This window comes from Symphalangus syndactylus, chromosome 24 (assembly GCF_028878055.3).
Source record: "Symphalangus syndactylus isolate Jambi chromosome 24, NHGRI_mSymSyn1-v2.1_pri, whole genome shotgun sequence".
NCBI lineage: Eukaryota > Metazoa > Chordata > Mammalia > Primates > Hylobatidae > Symphalangus > Symphalangus syndactylus.
This window is the reverse complement of record NC_072446.2, coordinates 62,161,940-62,183,456: the sequence shown is the minus strand read 5'-3', so window position 1 is coordinate 62,183,456 and position 21,517 is coordinate 62,161,940. Positions and strand designations below refer to the sequence as shown.

Below are 21,517 nucleotides of genomic sequence, written 5' to 3'. Positions count from 1 at the left end.
CTCTGTTTCCAACTTTTTAAACGGGAAAAATTAAGCTCTTCTTACCTTATAAGATTGTTCTGGGGATAACATAGAGTCACATACATGAAAGTGCTTTTAAAAATCATAAGATACTGTACAAACACCCAGGCAGAATAAAGCACTTTTAATACGACAACTTGATCTAATTCAAGTAACACATTTTATTTCATTTGAATCATCTAATAAATTAAAGCCAAAACAATATTTCTGCATGAATGCTCAGGTCAGTGTCTTAATTATCAATTTCACTTAATATGGGGACTGCAATCTCACATGCAGTTCTCCTGTTTGTTTAGAGTGATAATTTGTGGGATTCTTTATATACAATTTGATCCTTTTACAAACAATAGCTTATGGGCAAATAGGCTTACTCATTATCCCAATGAGCTTTTAATGATAAACTACATTTGGGATTTTTCTTAACCTGGAAATTCAACTTGGCTAAGGTCACTGGATAAAGACTTACTCTTCTTTTTGTTTTTGGCTTTTAGACTGCTGGAGAACCTTGATGCCCATCTTAAATAGTTGGTCTCCTTCATCTGTAAAATTTTTCTCTGCTTGCTTTTGTACTATACATGAACAAACAAGAGAAAATAAAAACAATATTACTTCTATATTCTATATTTTAAAAATAATGTGCTAATATAATTTGTTGGCATATTAGTTAGAGTTTTGTTCTACTTATTTTTTTAATCTCTGCATTCAAGAAGATCTGTTAATACTATTCCTTAGCTGAGGAGCATTGGTAGGTCAGAAGGCAGAAGCTGCCTAAAAACTTGTTCCCTGCTGGTTTTTGTGAAAGGATCTGGAAGGTGAAGTAGAAAGAGAGATGCTCCTGATGGGAGAAGGGATGCTTGCGGTCTAGGGAAGGGATACAAGGTTCTCCAAGCAGAAGGCAGGAGATGCCTGGTATATCAGAGGGGCAGGATCTTAGCCCTGGCTGGCAAAGACTCCCGGCTCTTGGCCCTGGCTGGCAAAGACTCTCTTGTCTGAGCATAGCACAGTAAATCTCAGAGCCACAGGATTCCAAAAAAACATGAGGACATGGGCAACAGGCAGCTCCAAGATGACCAGTGTGCACCTAGGAGAGGAGGAGGGAATTGCTTTATAAATTTTGTTGGCTGGGTGCGGTGACTCACACCTGTAATCCCAACACTTTGGGAGGCCGAGGTGGGTGGATCATGAAGTCAGGAGTTCAAGACCAGCCAGACCATCCTGGCCAGGATGGTGAAACCCTGTCTCTATTAAAAATACAAAAATTAGCCAGGCGTGGTGGCACGCACCTGTAATCCCAGCTACTCAGGAGGCTGAGGCAGAGAATTACTTGAACCTGGGACGCGGAGGTTGCAGTGAGCCGAGGTTGCACCACTGCACTCCAGCCTAGGTGACAGAGCGAGACTCCATCTCAAAAAAAAAAAAAAATTGTTATTGGCCAGGCATGGTGGCTCACTCCTGTAATCCCAGCACTTTGGAAGGCCGAGTCAGGCGGATCACTTGAGGTCAGGAGTTTGAGACTAGCCTGGCCAACATGGTGAAACCCTGTCTCTACTAAAAAATATAAAAATTAGCTGGGCAGTGGCGTGCACATGTAGTTCCAGTTACTTGGGAGGCTGAGATGGGAGAATCCCTTGAACTCAGGAGGCAGAGGTTACAGTGAGCTGAGATCAGGCCACTGCACTCCAGCCTGGGTGACAGAGCGAGACTCCGTCTCAAAAAAAAAGAAAAAAAAATTCTACCTAAGGCTTTTCCACCTCCCAGGACCCTTTCTAAGACTTGGGGGAAGGCACAGAGACAGAATACTCATAACTTGCCTCATAGGATGAGGGCTCAGAATCAGTTTTGTAGAATTCAAGGAAAATGAAGAAATTAAATTTTACCTGCTACAGTGATATTTTCCAAACGTTTATGTAACACTTTGCAATTTTTAAAAAATCATCACCAGTTTATAGTTGGGGAAAGCTGGTTGTGGGAAGAGTCAGACTTAAAGATATAAAGATCCTTCCACCAATGTGTGCATGTGCACACACACACACTATTTTTCTCTCTCTCACACACACACTCTCACATACACACACACTCACACACATACAGCCTTTTACAACATCACAGTGCCTCTTGAAGTCCATTACAACACTTAGTGAAATCTTTGATTAGAAGGACCACACTTGAAGCCATTTCAAAGGAAAGGCATTTGGGATTTGATGCCTCATTAACAAGACCACAAAGAACAAGTAGCTCTTGTTTTTTATCTTTCTGACAAGCAATCAGAGTTGCTCAGTTTCCTTTTTAAATTAAATTTAAAAAATTAAAAATTTAAAAACTAAAAAATTTCTTAACTGAAAAGCCTATTTAAAATTATTTTGAATACTTCACACTATCCAACCAATTTAGTAATACCAGGTACTTTCAGGATCTAATTTCTGCTCTGAGTTATCTGTTATCTATACTTCTAAGTAAAGGGGGGAAAATAATGGAGAAAACCTAATAATCTGTGTGTGGAATAATAATAGCTCCTATGAAAATGCTTTTGGAGAGTGAAAATAAATTTTGAAAGATTGGCTCTGTATACATATACATATGAGAAATGATTTACCACCACAAATTTCTACCTATGGCTTTTACTTTTATTTATAATTCTTTTTTGGCTTTCCAAATGTATTGGAATTCAATTATTCTTTTTCTTCACTCTGTTGCCCCGGCTGGAGTGCAGTGGTGCAATCTTGGCTCACTGAAACCTCCACCTCCTGGGTTCAAGTGATTCTCATGCCTCAGCCTCCAAGTAGCTGGGACTACAGGCGCATGCCACCATGCCCAGCTAATTTCTGTCTTTTTGGTAGAGATGTGCTTTCACCATGTTGGCCAGGCTGGCCTCAAGCTCCTGACCTCAAGTGATCCCCCCACCTTGGCTTCCCAAAATGCTAGGATAACAGGCATGAGTCACCACACTCAGCCTCTCTTTATTAAAATACTAAAATACTATGATATTGATTGATCAAATTTTCTTTACTATAAGAGGGTCCAGGGCCGGGCGCAGAAACAGTCAAAATAAAAAGGGATATGACTCACCTAATGGAAAAAATGATTTACAGGAAACACTTTCAATAATGTGAGGTAAATAAAGTATTACTTTCAATAAACAACCCATTGCTTAGAATACTTGTAACAACTTGCAATAAATTTATTTTAAAGCAAAAAAATGTATTTATGGATCCGTTTTTCAAATTTTTCATCCATTGATGTTAACTTGTGTTCTCTATCTCATGATTCTGCATGTTTGTAGCTTTGAGAAGCAGTATGAGCACAGACTCGAATCAGACTGCCTAGATTTGGAATGTCATTTACTAGGTATCAACTATATAGCCTTGGGAAGATTATTTAACCTCTCAGTGCCTACATCACCTCATTGTAAAATGGGAATTATAATAGCCCCTTCTTCTCAAAGGCAGTGAGAAAATTAAGTACAAGAACTGAAACCTGCCTAGTATCTAAGTGCTTTATAAGTTTCAGCTCTTATTTAAGTACAAGAACTGAAACCTGCCTAGTGTCTAAGTGCTTTATAAGTTTCAGCTCTTATTCCAACATAATCGATACTGCTTTTGATTCTTCACTTGTTTCATGAACCATATTTCTTTCTGCTAAATTAAAGGTTTTTGAAAATGAATTAAGTCCTTGTAACAAATATACAGTAATGCATAATTATATAAGTAATAAATAATAACACAATTCCTGTTATTTCAAATTTTGTTGAGCAGATATTTGAAAAGAGATTTTCTTTCTACTTTTAATGCGATGTGTTTACCATTTCTCACAATATGACTGGAGTTATTTATGTTTGACAATGATCTGGAGATTGCAAGTAAACTTGATTATTGTAAATATATTTGCTGTTATTCAAGCATATTTGAGTCAACTGCATCTTTATTTGACTAAACTCTTTGCTGAGTCATTCTTTCTTGGATGAAATGTTATTTTTAGTAATGGATCATTCTTCCTCCACATCTAGGATTGTATCTTCCTAACACACATAAGGGCAAATGTGAAGAACTCTTCTGATGCATTATTCACAAAATCTGAAGCTGAAGCTGGTTTATATTAAGTACAATTGAAATCAGATTTTAAAAAAAGGATGCAGTGTCTGTGTAGGCTAGATTTTCTGCAGAGGAAAAGATTTTCCCATTTTTATCTCTTTGTATCATTTTAATGATGAAAGCACCTGATTTTTAGTCAGACTATGATATTCACCTCACTCACTTGTTAATTTTTTTTAGCTCTATATGATCCTTTATGTGGTTTGTGATGTAAATATAACTTGAGGTTCAAAATACTGGAATGTACTATCTTTTTCCTTTTATTTTTCTAGATAGTATTGATTGATTTGTTTTTAAATTTACGTATTAAAGTTTTAGATTTTGTGGTAAAACATATCCAGGATTGAGAAATGCAGCACAGGGCATAGGAAGCAACCAAGCAAGTGTAGGGTTTCAGGAGAGGTTTAGAGCTTTATAGGGTGGATGGCACTAGAGGGTTACTCCCTTCCCACAGGTAACAGGGCTGGGCTGTTACATCCCCGCATCTGTTAGCCAATGGCTACAGGCCACCACCAGGATATCATATTTAATCAGCAGCACTTTTATTTCTTAGTGGCCGTAAAACAATGGTGTATCTTATAACTTTTGACATCTTAAATTTGACACAAACATGGTATATGAATTTGAAACAACACATTTATCTCTAATTACTGTTTTGGTGGCATTCCACAACTTTTATGTAGCATTTTCATTATCAATGATATTTATTTTCAAATTTCCATTCTAACTTATTCAAACAATGTTTAGAAGTGTTTATTACACTTTCCAGACATAAAAGGATTTTTTAAAATTGTCTACTTATGGCTTGTAATTTTATTGCATTGGGATCAGGGAGCCCAGCAGAATCACAAAACAAGTTGAAACTTGTTTTGTGGCCTTGTGTGTGGCCAATTTTTATACAGTTTCCATTTTTTTTACTTAAAAAGATTAAATATTCTTGGCCGAGTGCAGTAGCTCACACCTGTAATCCCAGCACTTTGGGAGGCCCAGGTGGGTGAATCACTTGAACCAGCCTGGGCAACATGGTGAAACCCCATCTCTACTAATAATACAAAAATTAGCCCAGCATAGTGGCACGTGCCTGTAGTCCCAGCTACTTGGGAGGCTGAGGCACAAGAATTGCTTGAACCTGGCAGGCGGTGTTTGCAGTGGGCTGAGATCGTGCCACTGCACTCCAGCCTTGGCGACAGACTCTTCCCCAAAAACACAAAAACAAACAAACAAAAAAAGATATTATATATTCTTTAATGATTGAATTAAATTCCATATATTATTAAATTGAGCTTTATACGTTCCAATCTTTCTGACTTTTAGTAATTTTTTGTTTGCTGAATCTACCAGTTTCTAAGAGATGTTAAAAAATCTTCAACAATTGTGGATTTGTTCATTTCCTATTGCAAGACTGTTAATTTTTCATTTTTATATTTTGAGGTTATGTTGATGGATATATGCTTAGAATTATCACAACTTCCTTGTGATTGCTCCTTTGAACATTATGTGGTGATTCTCTTTTTCTCCCTATTATTGACTTTACTTTGAAGTCTATTTTGTCTGAAGTTCATATGAGCTTTCTTTTGATAGTGTTGCCTGGGATATCATTTCTATCCAGTTTACCTCAGTTTTTGTGTGTCATGTTTTAAGTATGTTTCTTACAAACAGCAGATAGTCGAGTATGGTATTTTTCTTTCAATCTAAGAGTATCTGTTCTTCAACTTGGTTTTTTTTTGTTTTTCTTTTTTTTCTGGGCTGCCTTCGGGACAATTTCTTCTGATTTTTCTGGTAATTTGTTGATGTTCTCTTCTACTATGTCTGATCTTAAGCCATCCTTTGATTTTTAATTTGAATGAATACGCATTTTCTTTTTCTTTTATTTTTTTTTTTAGAGACAGGGTCTCACTCTGTTGCCTAGGGCAGAGTGCAGTGGTGTGACCATAGCCCACTGTAATCTCAAACTCCTGGGCTCAAGAGATCCTCCCACCTCAGCCTTCCAAGTAGCTGGGACTACTGGTATGTGCCACCATGCCTGGCTAATTTCTTTTTTTTCATAGAGACAGACTGTCACTATATTGCCCAGGTTGTTCTCTAATCCTTGGACTTAAGTGATCCTCCCACCTTGGCCTCCCAAACTGCTAGGGTTATAGGCATTTCATTTTTCTTAACTCTAGTTGGTTCTTTTACATGGCTGCTTATTCCTTTGTCAGGATGCCTTGTTTTTCTGCTTTCTTAACCATTTTAAAATATATTTATTCTGTAGACTTTTGCAGGTTGTTCTATTCTATCAAGTCTTGAGGTGCTGGCCGGGCACGGTGGCTCATACCTGTAATCCTAGCACTTTTGGAGGCTGAGGTGGGTAGATTACCTGAGGTCAGGAGTTTGAGACCAGCCTGGCCAACATGGTGAGATCCTGTCTCTACTAAAAATATAAAAATTAGCTGGGCATAATGGTGTGCACCTGTAATCCCAGCTACTAGGGAGGCTGAGGTAGGACAATTGCTTGAACCTGGGAGATGGAGGATGCAGTGAGCCGAGATTGCACCACTGCACTCCAGCCTGGGCAACAGAGTGAGACTCTGTCCCAAAACAAACAAAAAAATACTTGAGGTGCTGTACCTTTTATTGTGTGTGTGCAGTCAGTGTGCATGCACGTTGACTCACTGAGTGGATTTTTTTTCACTTGTGTATTTTCTAAAATTTTCTTGTGAGTCTAGTAAGTCTTCTTTTGTGGGAATTGTGAGATTGTTTCTCCAGAGTGAGTTTGTGTTGCTTCTGTCAGGTTTCCAGAGTCATTATTTTATTGACTGAAGAAAAATTTTATATTGGTTTAGAAGTTTTCACCCAAAAAATCAGGTGGCATAAATTCAAATCCAAATCTGTATGAGGCTCAGGGCTGTGGTGAAGGTTTTACCAGGGAGAGGTTTTTCCCTGTGAGAGCTTCAATAGAGAACAAGTTTCCTTGATACTTGCCTACGATGGCGGGTGGTGATTGGTTGGTTGATTGGTTTTCCCTAATCTTCTCTTTTGCTGTCTGAACAGCTCTATGAGACTCCTAGCTTTATTCATAGCTCTTCTTTCCGATTCCCTTCTCGAAAGTCCTAATGTCTTTTTTCCTTCCCCAACCTGGAACTTAAAATATAAGGCTCAGCCTTTACCAGCTCTGACTACAACTCGCCAAAACATCGACTACATACTTACTTTTCATTATTTCCAACATTTGAGGATTTCAGCTCCTTGTGAGCCCAGTTCTGCCTTTAAAAACATTTAAAGTTATGACATACTTTAGGCATCATTTTTAGATATTTGTAGCAAGAGGATTTTCCTATTGGATTAACCCACCATTTTGCTAGAATGAGAGATCTTTAGTAGTTTTCTTTTAAAATCAATTCACATACATAAAACTGTGAACTGATTTAAAGAAAAACTTTTAGTAAATACTAGGAAAGGTATGAAATGGTGAGCAGGTTGGGCTCCTTGCAGACCCTAGGAGTCACGGTTTTTGTTAAGAAGTGACCTTCAGGGCTGGGCACGGTGGCTCACGCCTGTAATCCCAGCACTTTGGGAGGCTGAGGCAGGCGAATCACGAGGTCAGGAGATTGAGACCATCCTGGTTAACATGGTGAAACCCCGTCTCTACTAAAAATACAAAAATTAGCCAGGCATGGTGGCAGGCACCTGTGGTCCCAGCTACTCAGGAGGCTGAGGCAGGAGAATGGCGTCAACCCGGGAGGCGGAGCTTGCAGTGAGTGAAGATCATGCCACTGCACTCCAGCCTGGGCAATAGAGCGAGACTCCATCTCAAAAAAAAAAAATTAAAAAAAATAAAAAGTAAAAAAAAAGTGACCTTCAGAACCACATCTAAAGAAGAAGGTGGACTGGGCAGAGGGAGAAACTGTGATGCGGTCTCACTTGGCTGCAAGAGAAACACCTGGCTGTCCCTACAGGTGGCGCTCTGTGGAGCTAAAATGGCCTGTTAGAGTTGTCTCAGGTTAGGGTTAGATGATTCTGCCTTCATACTCCTGTATCAACTGGCCATTGGAAGTGAGGTGCCCCAGGAAGGAGGCATGACCTTGGCTATGCAGCTCTCTGTACCTGAAAACAGTCCCTTCAGAGACTGACTGCCAAAGGCTGTCTACAGACTGTACTCCAGCAATTGGGCAACTAGTTCCTCGTTGAAGGGGGTCTCAACAGCACTTCACAGTGTCCATTCCAAATATACCGAAAAATAATCAATAAAATGGAATGCAAATGTTAAATTTAGCCTAGCTGGTCATAGGCCCCAGAAGCAGCAAAAAGGAATGCCAAGACTGACTCAAGACAAGGTTCCAAGATACCTCCCTTCAACCAAGAGCACAGTGGTGTTTGGGTATGATCATCAAAATTAATGATGATTAATTCTAAGGGCTGCCAGGAAGGAAATGGTCTGTAGTGTCCCAGTGGCCTGCAGGAATAGGCTCCACTGTTCCTACTGCATGATTGGTTATTGATTTGTCTTGCTAACAATTTAATACAAATAATTATTCTTTTAGACTTCATTCTGACTTATATGGAAGAATTAGTTGTTGAAGTTATGGTATTAAAATATCCTGAGGAAAAGTGAACATGCCATTTTAAAAAAGGTAATGGATGGGAAAGCATCGTGTTCAACTATAAAATACTATCCAAATGTACTCTAAAAACATTAAGCCTTATTATTTTTAGGTAGCACTATATTGTAATATAGCATACAGAGAATGCTAAATTTGGAGTTAGAAGATCTAGTTTACATCCTGGCTCTCTACAAAAAGAATTCAACTCAATGTAATTCAGCAAATATTTCTTCATTCCAACTATGTGACAGATAACAGTGCCAGGCACAAATCTTGCCTTTAAGCTATGGGGGTATAAATGCTATTTGTTATATGTGAGAAATTCTGGGTAAAGAGACAAGTGGCAAAATTCCAAAAATGGCTAAATATTTTTCTCTGTTTTTAAAATGCAGAGAAATTTATTTACATTCTGGAACTATAACTTGATGTTTTACTTTCTTAACTCCTAATTAAATAGTTACTGTTTCCAAGCTGTGTCGCATGGACCCACAGTGAGACTTAATATCTCTTTGAGTTGTCCCAAAAGGATATTTACTCTTACAAAACGTTCATGAGGAATACAAATTTTATCTAAGATTTCGTAGAGCAGAAAGATAAGATGAGTTATCCCAGGAACAAAAACAATTTTTAATGGTCACCTTAGACATTGCTGATTTAAAAATATCAGTTGGAATCCCCCAACTTTGAAGTTTCACTAACTTTTCAGTTTAGCGCAGCCAATCACCATCTTTCTTGCTCCTCATATCTGCTGTTTTCATAGTTCTTCTCCTGTTCTGTTCTTCTCACCCTTTCAAAAACAAAATGTCAATGTTCCTCTCCCTAGTTCTGCAGGGCAATGTCTTTCCATCCTTGAAGACTTGGCATCAGCTGACACCAGGCTTCTGTGTTGCAGGGAGGTGGGAGAGCAGGAGGGGGTGTTTACCAGCCACGAATGCTTGTTAAGACATGACCCCAGGCCCTCGGCACACTGCCATACAAAGGCAGTGCACATTGTATAAGACATTCTAGTAAATAGAATTTTTCACCCGCATCACATGGAGATTTTTATCTTATCTATATTTGGTCAGATATTCCTGACCAAATAATTACATTTACCCACCCACTAATAAGATACCCAGTCACCAATAAAATTCTAAAGATTTATGGTGTATTATTGTGGGCCCTAGGCGCTAAATTTGGCCCATCTTGCTAACTTCTCTAATGAGAACATGGGTAAAAGATCAGAAGTGATAAGCTTGTCAAAATTTCGAATGACAGAAAGCTAGGAGAGAATAGCTAATGAATTCGTTAATGCAATCAATAGGTTGGAATAATGGTCCAAAACGAAGTTTAATCCTTATAAATGTAAACTGCCTGTTAATGTAAGATATGCACAGTGAAGTTTAATACACATAAATGTAAAATGTTACACTTAAATTCAAAAATGTAGACAAACACATAAGGATTAGGAGACACCTGGCTGTGTTGGTCAATTTCATGTGTCAGTTTGGCTTGGCTATCATCTTCAGTTATTCAAACAGGAATCTAGTTGTTGCCGTGATGCTGTTTTGTAGCTATGATTAAAACCCGTCAAAAGGAGATTATTCTAGATAATCTGGGTTGGCCTGATTCCATCAGTTGCAAAGCTTTAAGAATGGAACTGAGGCTTCTCTGAGGAAGAAAAAAATTCCGCCTGTGGATAGCAGCTTCAGCTGATGCCCAAGAGCTCCAGCCTGTTCTCCCTGATAGCCTGCTCTTTAGATAAGGCACTTGCCCCACCAGCCCCACAAGCGCATAAGCCACTCACTTGCAATAAATTCCTTAGTATAGACATCTCCTACTGTTTTTTTTTTTTTTTTTTTTTTTCTAGTTGAACCCTGACTGCTACACTGACTTAGTACTTTTAGGTGAGGACCTCTAATGTTCCTTTTTACTCTTAAGATTCTGAAACTTCACTTTTACCCACTATGCTTCGACTGTGTGCCACTAAAAGCTCTTTATCCTTTTAGTTCATGCCATCTAATCTCCCGTCTGGAAAGCCAGGTGTGTTGGATATCCTCTAATTGCCTTGCCTTTTTTTTTTTGAGACAGAGTCTCGCTCTGTCACCCAGGCTGGAGTGCAGTGGCGCGATCTCAGCTCACTGCAAGCTCCGCCTCCCGGGTTCACGTCATTCTCCTGTCACAGCCTCCCGAGTAGCTTGGACTACAGGCGCCTGCCACCAGGCCCGGCTAATTTTTTGTATTTTTAGTAGAGACGGGGTTTCACCGTGGCAGCCAGGATGGTCTCGATCTCCTGACCTCGTGATCCGCCTGCCTTGGCCTCCCAAAGTGCTGGGATTATAGGAGTGAGCCACCGTGCCTGGCCTTTTTTTTTGAGATGGGGTCTCCCTCTGTCGCCCAGGCTGGAGTGCAGTGGCGCAATCTCAGCTCACTGCAGCCTTTGCCTCCTGGCCTTAAGTGAACTTCCTGCCTCAGCCTCCCAAGTAGCTGGGATTACAGGCACATGCCACCACGCCCAGTTATTTTTTGTATTTATGGTAGAGACAAGGTTTCACCATATTAGCCAGGCTGGTCTCAAACTCCTGAGCTTAGGCAATCCGCTCACCTCAGCTTCCTGAAGTGCTTGGATGACAGGCATAGGCAATGGCCACCGGCCTTCTGATTGCCATTCTAGATCCCACTCCATCCTGCCCTGTGCCTTGGGACCCTAACTCATAAGGACCACACCACATCAATGGACTCTCTTTCCTTCCTGCTTCTGAAGAGATTTGCTCGAAGAGCATCACTAGCAGGAGGTATGAAGGGTAAGCAGGAAGTGAGGTGGGGCTGTTTCTTCCCTGCCTCCTCAATCTGAGTCTCTGCAGGCTGGCTTTGTCCTTGATTTGAGACCATAGTTCTGTCACAGAGCCTTCTCCACATACCTCTAGTAGCCACTACTGCCCTGTGGCACTTTAGGGCCAAGGGGTGGCAATGCCAGTCCTGCTACTGGCCCCAGGGGGAACTTTGTGGTTTCCCTATATCCTGTCTACGCCTTTAGAAATAAATAGTCTCTTTATTAAACTCTTCTCAGATGACTCAATTTAAATGTGCCGTTTGTTTCCTGCCAAATCCCTAACTTCAGTTAGCTAAGCATGTCAACATTTCGATGTCATATCTAGAGCCAATTCTTCAAATGGGCAGTGAACCACTCTTTTGGAGCTAAATGTGAGGAAAAAATACGCTTAAAATATTAAGATTTAAAAACTTGAAAATCCTTGTCAAAGCCAGACTCTCCGAAAAAACAGATACTAACATCAATGAGTTCATCCAGCCCCAAAACTATTCTCTTTCTTCTCCATAACCCATGGTTCATAACCCACGGTTCTCAATTTCTATCTATTGCTCTTATTAGCAGTGATCACTTTTCTGTATTTACTTGTGTCAGAAGAACCCATTTTGTGATTATCAACCTTCCTTATTATCATCAGTACAAATTCTGAATCTAAAATAGTGGGTAACAGCCCAGGCAACATAGCAAGCCCTCATCTCTACCAAAAATTTAAGAAATTAGTTGGGCCTAGTGGCGCACACCTGTAGTCCCAGCTACTCAGGAGGCTGAGACAGGAGTATCTATTTTTTTTTTTTTTTGACGGAGTCTTGCTGTGTCGCCCAGGCTGGAGTGCAGTGGCGCAATCTCGGCTCACTGCAAGCTCCGCCTCCCAGGTTCATGCCATCCTCCTGCCTCAGCCTCCCGAGTAGCTGGGACTACAGGCGCCCGCCACTGTGCCTGGTTAATTTTTGTATTTTTAGTAGAGACGGGGTTTCACTGTGGTAGCCAGGATGGTCTCAATCTTCTGACCTCGTGATCTGCCCGCCCCAGCCTCCCAAAGTGCTGGGATTACAGGCATGAGCCACCGCGCCTGGCCTGACAGGAGTATCTTTTGAGCCCAGGGTGTGGAGGTTGTAGCGAGCCAAGATCATGCAGCTGCACTCCAGCCTGGATAACAGAGTGAGACCCTGTCTCAAAAAAATAAAATAAATTAAAATAAAACAAAGGTAGAAGCCTGCAGAATTTAATGCTTTTGTGTGTGTAAATATTTATGACTATATCCTAAGACTTCTCAGAAAGTAGCTCTAAAATTTGATTTTATATTGCATGTAGTTATTTTAAATTTCATGTGAAAAGATATTCTACTTACAATGATTCTTATTTCTCTTCAAGATATCTTTATTTTGAATTCCTTTTATTCTTATTTTACGTTGATTCTTCTTTTTTTCCAGGAGATTTTCTCTTTTATTGATTACATTACTTGATGTTCTTTGTTTCAATATGTGTGATAAATATTGTTTGATTTCGTTCACTGATACCTACAAAGAAAAAGACTGTTACTCATTTTGTTCATGTGTGAGTTTTTTCAAATGAAACAGGAAAGTGAAAAATTCATATATTCATGGCAAAAATACAAGCTTAATGCAATTACTCTAATTCTTGCTTTTTTTTCAAATCAAAATGACAGATGGCTTACTTCACTTTAGAAATCCATATGTTTTATGAATAAAAACCTTTTAAATCTATTATATTGTCATCTGAACTGCAGAGCCAAGCATTAAAAGCTAAATGTTATAAATAAAATAGTAGGAGAATTTAACCAATTTACCTTCCACTGGTAAGCTGTCATGGTAATGTCAATTGTGTTAGCTAAAAAAATGAAGATGTTGATACTGACTTACACATTACAACAAATTTATAATGGGTGGAAAGTACAGAAAATCTTCTGACTGGCTTTAAAATAACAATTTTCCTGAAATATTAAAACAATATTTCCCAAAAGTCCTTTTCAGAAGTTATATAATTACAATTAATCTTTTTTAAGTAGGGTAATAGTTTTAGGGGGTTATTTCTGAGTAGTAGAAAATAATGCAGGGATTAAGGGAGAAAAAGCTTTATGGAAGTAAATATTCATGATTTACCTACATAATTTTCAGGGTAAATTATACTGAAAGATTAAAATTTTTCCTTTGTCAATTATTACTATTATTATTATTTTTTGAGACAAGTCTCACTCTGTCACCCAGGCTGGAGTGCAGTGACACAATCTTGGCTCACTGCAACCTCCGCCTCCCGGGATCAAGTGATTGTCCTGCCTCAGCCTCCCGAGTAACTGGGACTACAGGTGCATGCCACCATGCCTAGCTAATTTTTGTATTTTTAATAAAGACAGGTTTCACCATGTTGACCAGGCTGTTCTCGAACTTCTGACCTTAGGTGATCTGCCCACCTCGGCCTCCCAAAGTGCTGGGATTACAGGCATGAGCCACCACACCCAGCCTTCTTTGTGAATTACTACTTCTAAGAAGAGTCAAGACTTTTTGTATGCTTTTTTTTCTTTTTCTTCAGTATAGTTTAGACTTTCTCTTCTGGCATGCTTAAATCCTTCGAGGTGGTAGCAAAGACATCAGAGCAATGACCCAGGGGCCAGAGCAAGCAGAAACATGAAGCCATGTAAAGGACTTTTTAAAAACAGCTTTAGGCTAGGCACGGTGGCTCACATCTGTAATCCCAGCATTTTATGAGGCCGAGGCGTCTGGATTGCCTGAGGTCAGGAGTTCGAGACCAGCCTGGCCAACATGGTGAAACCCTGTCTCTACTAAAAATACAAAAACATTCGCCAGGCCTGGTGGTGTGTGCCTGTAATGCCAGCTACTCGGGAGGTGAGGCAGAAGAATCGCTTGAACCCGTGAGGCGGAGGTTACAGGGAGCTGAGATCGCACCACTGTACTCCAGCTACTGTACTCCAGAGTGACTCTCAAAAAATAAAATAAAATAAAAAATAAAAATAAAAACAGCTTTAATGAGATATAATTCACATATTATAAATTATATATTAACCCATTTAAAGTGTACAATTCAATGGTGTTTTAGAATATTCACAGACATGTGCAACCGTTACCACAGTCAATTTTAGAACATTTTTATCACCGTAAGAGAAAACCACAAATCCTTTAGCTATCACCTTCCCTGTACTCCCATCCTCCCTACCCCAGCCCTAAGCAACCACTAATCTATGTTTTATTTCTATAGATTTCTCTATTGTGGACATTCATATGAATAGAATCATATAGTATGTGATTTTTTTGTGTGACTGGCTTCTTTCACTTAGATTTGTTTTCAGGGTTGATCCATGTTGTAGCATATATCAGCACTTCAATTCTTTCTATGGCTAAATAAAATAATATGCTCCATGCTGTCATTCAGGGACCCAAGCAGATATTAAAATAGATACTGTGCCAGCTTCAACATGTGGATTCCAAGGTCTCCTGGAGCATCAGTATCTAGCAGACAGAAAGAGAAAGAGCCTGGAAGACTATGTGGAGAAAAGATTTCTGTTTTGTTTTGCTTTGTGTCATTTGGTTTGCTTTGCTTTCTTGGTTTGCTTTGCTTTCTTTAATAGGCCAGACCTGGAAGGGGCACATAGTGCTTTTAGCCACTTTCTTTTTATAAATTTTAACTAAAATTTATCAGATGTTTAGTAAGTACATAATAGCTCAGTAAACATAAGGTTGTTTATTTTTTTTAATTTCCACACGTTTTGGGGGAACACGTGGGATTTGGTTACATGAGTAAGTTCTTTCGTGGTAATTTGTGAGATTTTGGTGCACCCATCACCCGAGCAGTATACATGGAACCCAATTTGTAGCCTTTTATTCCTCACCCTCTTCCCACCCTTTCCCCCCAATTCCCCAAAGTCCACTGTATCATTCTTATGGCTTTGCATCCTCATAGCTTAGCTCCTACTTATGAGTGAGAACATCCAACGTTTGCTTTTCAATTTCTGAGTTACTTCACTTAAAAATAATATTATCCAGTCCCATCCAAGTTGCTTTGAATGCCATTAACTCATTCCTTTTTATGGCTGGGTAGTATTCCATATATATATATATATATATATCACAGTTTCTTTATCTGCTCGTTGATTGATGGGCATTTGGGCTGGTTCTGTATTTTTGCAATTGTGAATTGTGCTGCTATAAACCTGTGTGCAAGTATCTTTTTTGTATAATGACTTCTTTTCCTCTGGGTAGATACCCAGTAGTCGGATTGCTGGATCAAATGGTAGTTTTACTTTTAGTTCTTTAAGGAATCTTCACAGTTTTCTACAGTGGTTGTTCTAGTTTACATTTACACAGCAGTGTAGAAGTGTTCCCTTTTCACCACATCCATGCCAACATCTATTTTTTTTTATTTTTTGATTATGGCCATTCTTGCAGGAGTAAGCTGGTATCACGTTGTGGTTTTGATTTGCATTTCCCACTTTCAGCCACTTTTTATTAGCCCCACCTAACTGCAAGGGGGCTGAGAAACAACCTATTTAGGTATCTGGAAGGAGAGAACATGGACTTTGATGAACATCCTGCACTCTCTGGCATAGTGGAATTATCATATGTTATTGCCATTTAACTTTAACTTTTCAGTTCAACAATAACTAGCATCTAAGTTGAGGAGGCAGTACAAGTTTGGCAAATGCCTGTGATTGTCTGATGTTTCTACTGGCTTCTTTACAGAGGCCAGTGTTTCTTGACTTTGGGTTTCTCTGTCATCCTGAACAACAGCAGAACACAGTCAGCGAGACCAAGTATTAGGGAGCCTTGGAAGACAGAGAGGCTTTCTCTTGACTCTCCAAGGCATCCAGAGATTAAATAATTTAATAACAAGCATTTTTGGAGCATCACTCTCAGTCCCTGCTCTCAGAGCCAGGGATACAGCCACAACGAACCAACCAACCAACCAAAGTCTCTGCCCTCTTGCAGCTGATTTTCTGCCAGGGAAGATAATAGTCAACTGATAAAAGGAGGTGTTTTTAAAAAGGGAAATGGGAGGGAAGTGATAAAAGTAAGTGTTATTTGATACAGGGTGGAGAAGTTCTGCGATTACATTTGAGTAGACTGCTGTGGGAAGGGAGGGAGTTAGCCATGCAAATAAACCTCAGGAAGGGAGTTCTGACAGAGGGAATGGCAAGTGCAAAGGTGCCGAAGCAGGAACACACAGGTGTGCAAGGAAGACAGGGTAACTGGAGCAGAGTGAGTGGGGTGGGGAGAGGGGGGAATAACGAGGCAGAGAGGCAGCGCGGAGGCCAGGTTCAGGATTGGGAGTTGTGTTCTGTGTGAATGGGAGCCCCATGGAGGGTTCTGAGCAGAGGATTGATATTGACTGACTTAAATTTCAGAAGTATCATTCTGGCTCGTGTGTGGAGAATATGATATCATAGAGATGGAGTGGGGAGAAGAGGCCAATTGAAATAAGCCACTTGAGAATTGATGGTGACAGTGAAGAAAGAAGACGGTAGAGGGGGAAATGGTGACAGTGGTTGTGGTTGCTTTCTGGAGATATTCCAGAAACATTGCTGATAAGATTTTCTGTTGAAGGGCTTATAATGTGAATTTTAGTTTTTAAATAGCAAATGCAATAAAAGCATGTTTGTAAAACCCTCCTGGGCCCATCTATAGACTAGCTGTAGCTCTTCATTGGAGAAAGAAGCTGTGTTTTGATAGTCTCTCACATCTTCACTTGCCCTTCTGCCTCTTCACTTCCCTGTATCTTGAAGATCTGAAATAGCCTTTGCTAAAATTATGACAGTGAGAAAATTATGACAGTGAAAGAGATCTTACCTAACCAACTCCATCTTACCTTTAACCTCCAAACTGCCTTTAGTCATTCCTGGGTGTCAGCCAAGCTAACTTTGGGAGAAATGATAATAGCCCTTCCCCAAAATTAAACCACCTTTGTAAAACTAATGAAAGGCCACCAGGTTAGGAGGATGACAGGGGCCCAAATTCTGCTAAGATGTAGGCATAGTTCAATGATAACCAGCCACAATTCTAGAGGTCACAAGATTTACAACTTCCCCAATGAGTCCTGTAAATAACGTCAGTATTGTAGAACATAAGATTGGCCTTTTGAGATGTCTTTTGAGGCCTACCTGTACCAGTGACTCCTCTGTGGTCCCCATCCAGAACTGGATTCAGTGCATAAAGACTGTTTTCCACACCCAGATGATTACATCCCCAACCAATCAGCAGCACCCATTCCCTACCCTCCTGCGCACCAAACTATCCTTGAAAATCCCTAGCCTTGGAATTTTCAGGGAGGTTGATTTGATTGATAATAAAACTCCAGTTTCCCATTTAGCCAGCTCTATGTATATTAAGCCCTTTTTCTATTGCAATTCCCCTGTCTTCATACATCTATCTGGGCAGAAGCAAGATGAACCCACTGGGTGGTTACAGATTCACACTGTGTAAGTTTTTCTCAAGCATCCCTTTGAACATATCACTGCCCAACTCAAATCTTCAGTTCTCAGGAACAACAGGATAAAATCAAACCACCTTGCACAAAATCTAAGATTCCTCACAGTCTGACCTAAAAATGTCACAGTGAGCTTGTTTCTTACTACTACCACACCTACACAAACACTGGTGACAGCCAAACTCTTCTACTTGCTGTTCCACAGATAGAATAGATTCTTTCCTATTTCCTTCTTTTTACTTAAATAGTTTTCATTGTCTCTTCTTTCCTGTTATCTCCAATATTACTCCTGCTTCAAGGCCCAACTAAGAATCTTTTTTCCCAAGACTCGTCAGTATCACTGTGACCCACGGTGATGGCCCTCCCTCTGAACTTTTAGTTTTTTTTCTTCTTGGTTAGCAGTAATAAGACAGCCACATGCCTAGGCAGGTGACAAAGGGGTCCTCGGAGAATCTCCAACCCGCCCAAGTGTTTACATCAGATGCTTTTGTGCAGATGCGCGACGAGCCCGACATGCGCACTGGGGGAAGTGGGTGGAGCCAGGAGGAACTCCTGCCTTACAAAGTGTAGAAGCCTGCTCTTTTCAGCTCCTGTGGTGACCCAGGAAACAATCTAGTGGGCGGTGGGGGCTGGCTAGCAGGAACTCCATCTCGCTTTGCTGAGTTTATTTTTTCCTTTTGGCCCAATAAACCCTGCTCTACTCACCCTTCACTGTGTCCCTGTGCCTAAATTTTCCTGGTCGTGTGACAAGAACCTGGGTTTTAGCTGAACTAAGGAGCAAAATTCTGCAACAGTAGCTCACTGCTCTGTATTCTCTAAAGCTGACCTCCTAGTACATTATATATTTCATGTTTTATCTACTCGTTTATAGACACTTTGTAAACTTTTGGGTATATTTCTCATGTAAAATAGGCTGCCTTGAATCAAGGGAAGCTTAATGAATATGTGAGTTTCTTTATTTTGGGGAAACTTCTTGTTTCCTTAAAGGAAGGAACATGTTTCACAAGAGAAACTAAAAAGGACAGAAGGCTTTGAGGAAAGAAAGTTTGAATTTATCTTGCTACACATTTGATTGTAATTTATTTGTGGCTAATGTCTGCTTTTTATTCCTAGAGACACTTCCAAAGTAGGACCCAGTCCTACGGTACTATGCTTGAAGGCAAAAACAAACCAACCCACAAACAAAAACAGTGCTGGGAGGCAGAAAACCGTTTTTTCTTTTCTCTTTTCTTTTTTTGAGAGGGAGTTTTGCTCTGTTGCCCTGGCTGGAGAGCAGTGGTGCGATTTCAGCTCACTGCAACTTCCGCCTCCTGGGTTCAAGCGATTCTCTTGCCTCAGCTTCCTGAGTAGCTGGGATTACAGGTGCACACCACCACACCTGGCTAATTTTTGTATTTTTAGTAGAGATGGGGTTTCACCGTGTTGGTCAGGCTCGTCTTGAACCCCTGACCTTGTGTTCTGCCCACCTCGGCCTCCCAAAGTGCTGGGATTACAGGCATGAGCCACTGCGCCCGGTCCAGAAAACCTTTTTAATAGCTTCTAGTTTAAAAGAGTCTGTCAGTCTGCTAAGGCTAGACTTTGACTTAAGAGTTTTTACATTGTTTTGTTTGGATGAAAATTAGTTTTATTCTCAAAACAACACACAATTTAACTTTTCAAACACAAGAAACTTTGAGTACATGTTAACATATAAACAGATACCTTATTCACAATCATCCATTCCAATTGCTCAAACCCCAAAATAAATGTTACGGATTATAAAAATGTAATTGACATTCCTCACATCGTATTTTCTGTTTACCATTTATTAGCTGTGTCTAACTGTGAGCAAATTAATTAACCTCTCTGTGACTTAGTTTACCCCTCTATAAAATAGGGGTAATAAATTGCCTATCTCTTTGGGTTGTTTTGAGAATCAAATGAGTTAATACATGTGAAGAGCCTTGGACACTGCAAGCAGTCAATGAACATTAACTGTTATTATTATATTAACTATATATGTTTTCTGTTTAAATACATTTTTCTGTTTTTCTGTTTCAGATTCTAACATACTAGAATCTGGGACCTCTGGCTATTTAATTTGTTGTGTTTGTCAGTAAATGCAGGTGTTCTGAGCCTTGGAAATCAGTAAACATCATTTGTTTTACTGAAATATAGTGGGTTTTCTTTTTGGCTTGTTTGCTTGTTTTTTTTTTTTTTTTTTATTTGAGATGGAATCTCGCCCTGTCGCCCAGGCTGGAGTGCAATCGCGCAATCTCAGCTCACTGCAACCTCCGCCTCCTGGGTTCAAGTGATTCTCCTGCCTCAGCCTCCTGAGTAGCTGGGATTACAGGCACGTGCTACCATGACCAGCTAATTTTTTGTATCTTTAGTAGAGATGGGATTTCACCATGTTGGCCTGGCTGGTCTTGAACCCCTGACCTTGTGATCCACTCGCCTTGGCCTCCCAAAATGCTGGGATTACAGGCATGAGCCACCACGCCTGGCCAAAATATAGTGTTTTTTAATCTCTTAAGCAGAATATCTTAAAAATATTTTATTAGCAGAAAATACTTATATGTCATACATTTTCTGAACTAATTTCTTTCAAAGACACTGAACAGCAATTTTAGCATATCCTAGGCCGCTGTGGCTGCCTAGGCTGTATTTGATGCTAAATATTTCAGCCCCCAAATCCCATACTTATTCTTTAATAGAATTTCAATAGCAGCAACATGACTGATGCTAATGGGACTATTTTAATAGCCTCCACAAATAGTTTTTTGAGAGGCAACAGGTCTAAAATAGTCATGGAATGAAACATCCTTATTCTTTTTTTTTTTTTTTTTGAGACAGAGTTTTGTTCTTGTTGCCCAGGCTGGAGAGCAATGGCATGGTCTCAGCTCACTGCAACCTCCACCTCCCAAGTTCAAGCAATTCTCATGCCTCAGCCTCCCAGGTAGCTGGGATTACAAGCACGCACCACCATGCCTGGCTAATTTTTGTGTTTTTAGTAGAGACAGGGTTTCACCATGTTGGCCAGGCTGGTCCCAAACTCCTGGCCTCAGGTGATCCACCTGCCTCAGCCTCCCAAAGTGCTGAGATTACAGGCGTGAGCCACTTCGCCCGGCCAACACCCCTATTCTTTAAGAGTTATACAAAAAGCACTGATTCACTCATTCAATACATTTATGCTAGGCATTCAGTAGGAATTGAAGATGTAGTGACACATAAGACAGAAGCATTTTCTGATCGTATGGAGCTTCCATTTGTCTGTAAGAAATACAACAACCAGTAAACAAATAAATGAACAAGTTAGTATCAGATATCCATACATGCTATGAAGAGAATAAAGCAAGAAAATGTAAAAAGTCAAATATGGGGTGAAGAGGGGTTGGTGCATAATTTTGACTGGGTGTCCAAGAAAAGCCTTACAGAAGAGGTGACTTTGGAGCCAATAATTTAATGACAAAAAAGCAGTTCTGCAAAGATATGAAGGCAGAGCATTCCGGGCAGATAGGACAGCAAGTACGAATGCCCTAAAGTGGGAACAAACTTGTATGTTCCAGGAATGGAAATAACTC

At 40.0% G+C, this 21,517-nt stretch overlaps 1 protein-coding gene across 3 annotated transcripts in view; it reads right to left on the bottom strand.

The window, feature by feature from the left end:
- Positions 1–21,517, bottom strand: part of SEL1L2 (SEL1L2 adaptor subunit of SYVN1 ubiquitin ligase) — a 165,800-nt gene that overhangs the window by 68,919 nt on the left and 75,364 nt on the right. For all 3 annotated transcript variants that reach the window (XM_063633983.1, XM_055266153.1, XM_055266154.1), the window contains exons 3-4: positions 12,850–13,018; positions 488–590 (exon numbers count right to left, since the gene is read on the bottom strand). In XM_063633983.1, the coding sequence (XP_063490053.1) occupies positions 488–590; positions 12,850–13,018 (272 nt within the window). The remainder of the gene's footprint in view (positions 1–487; positions 591–12,849; positions 13,019–21,517) is intronic.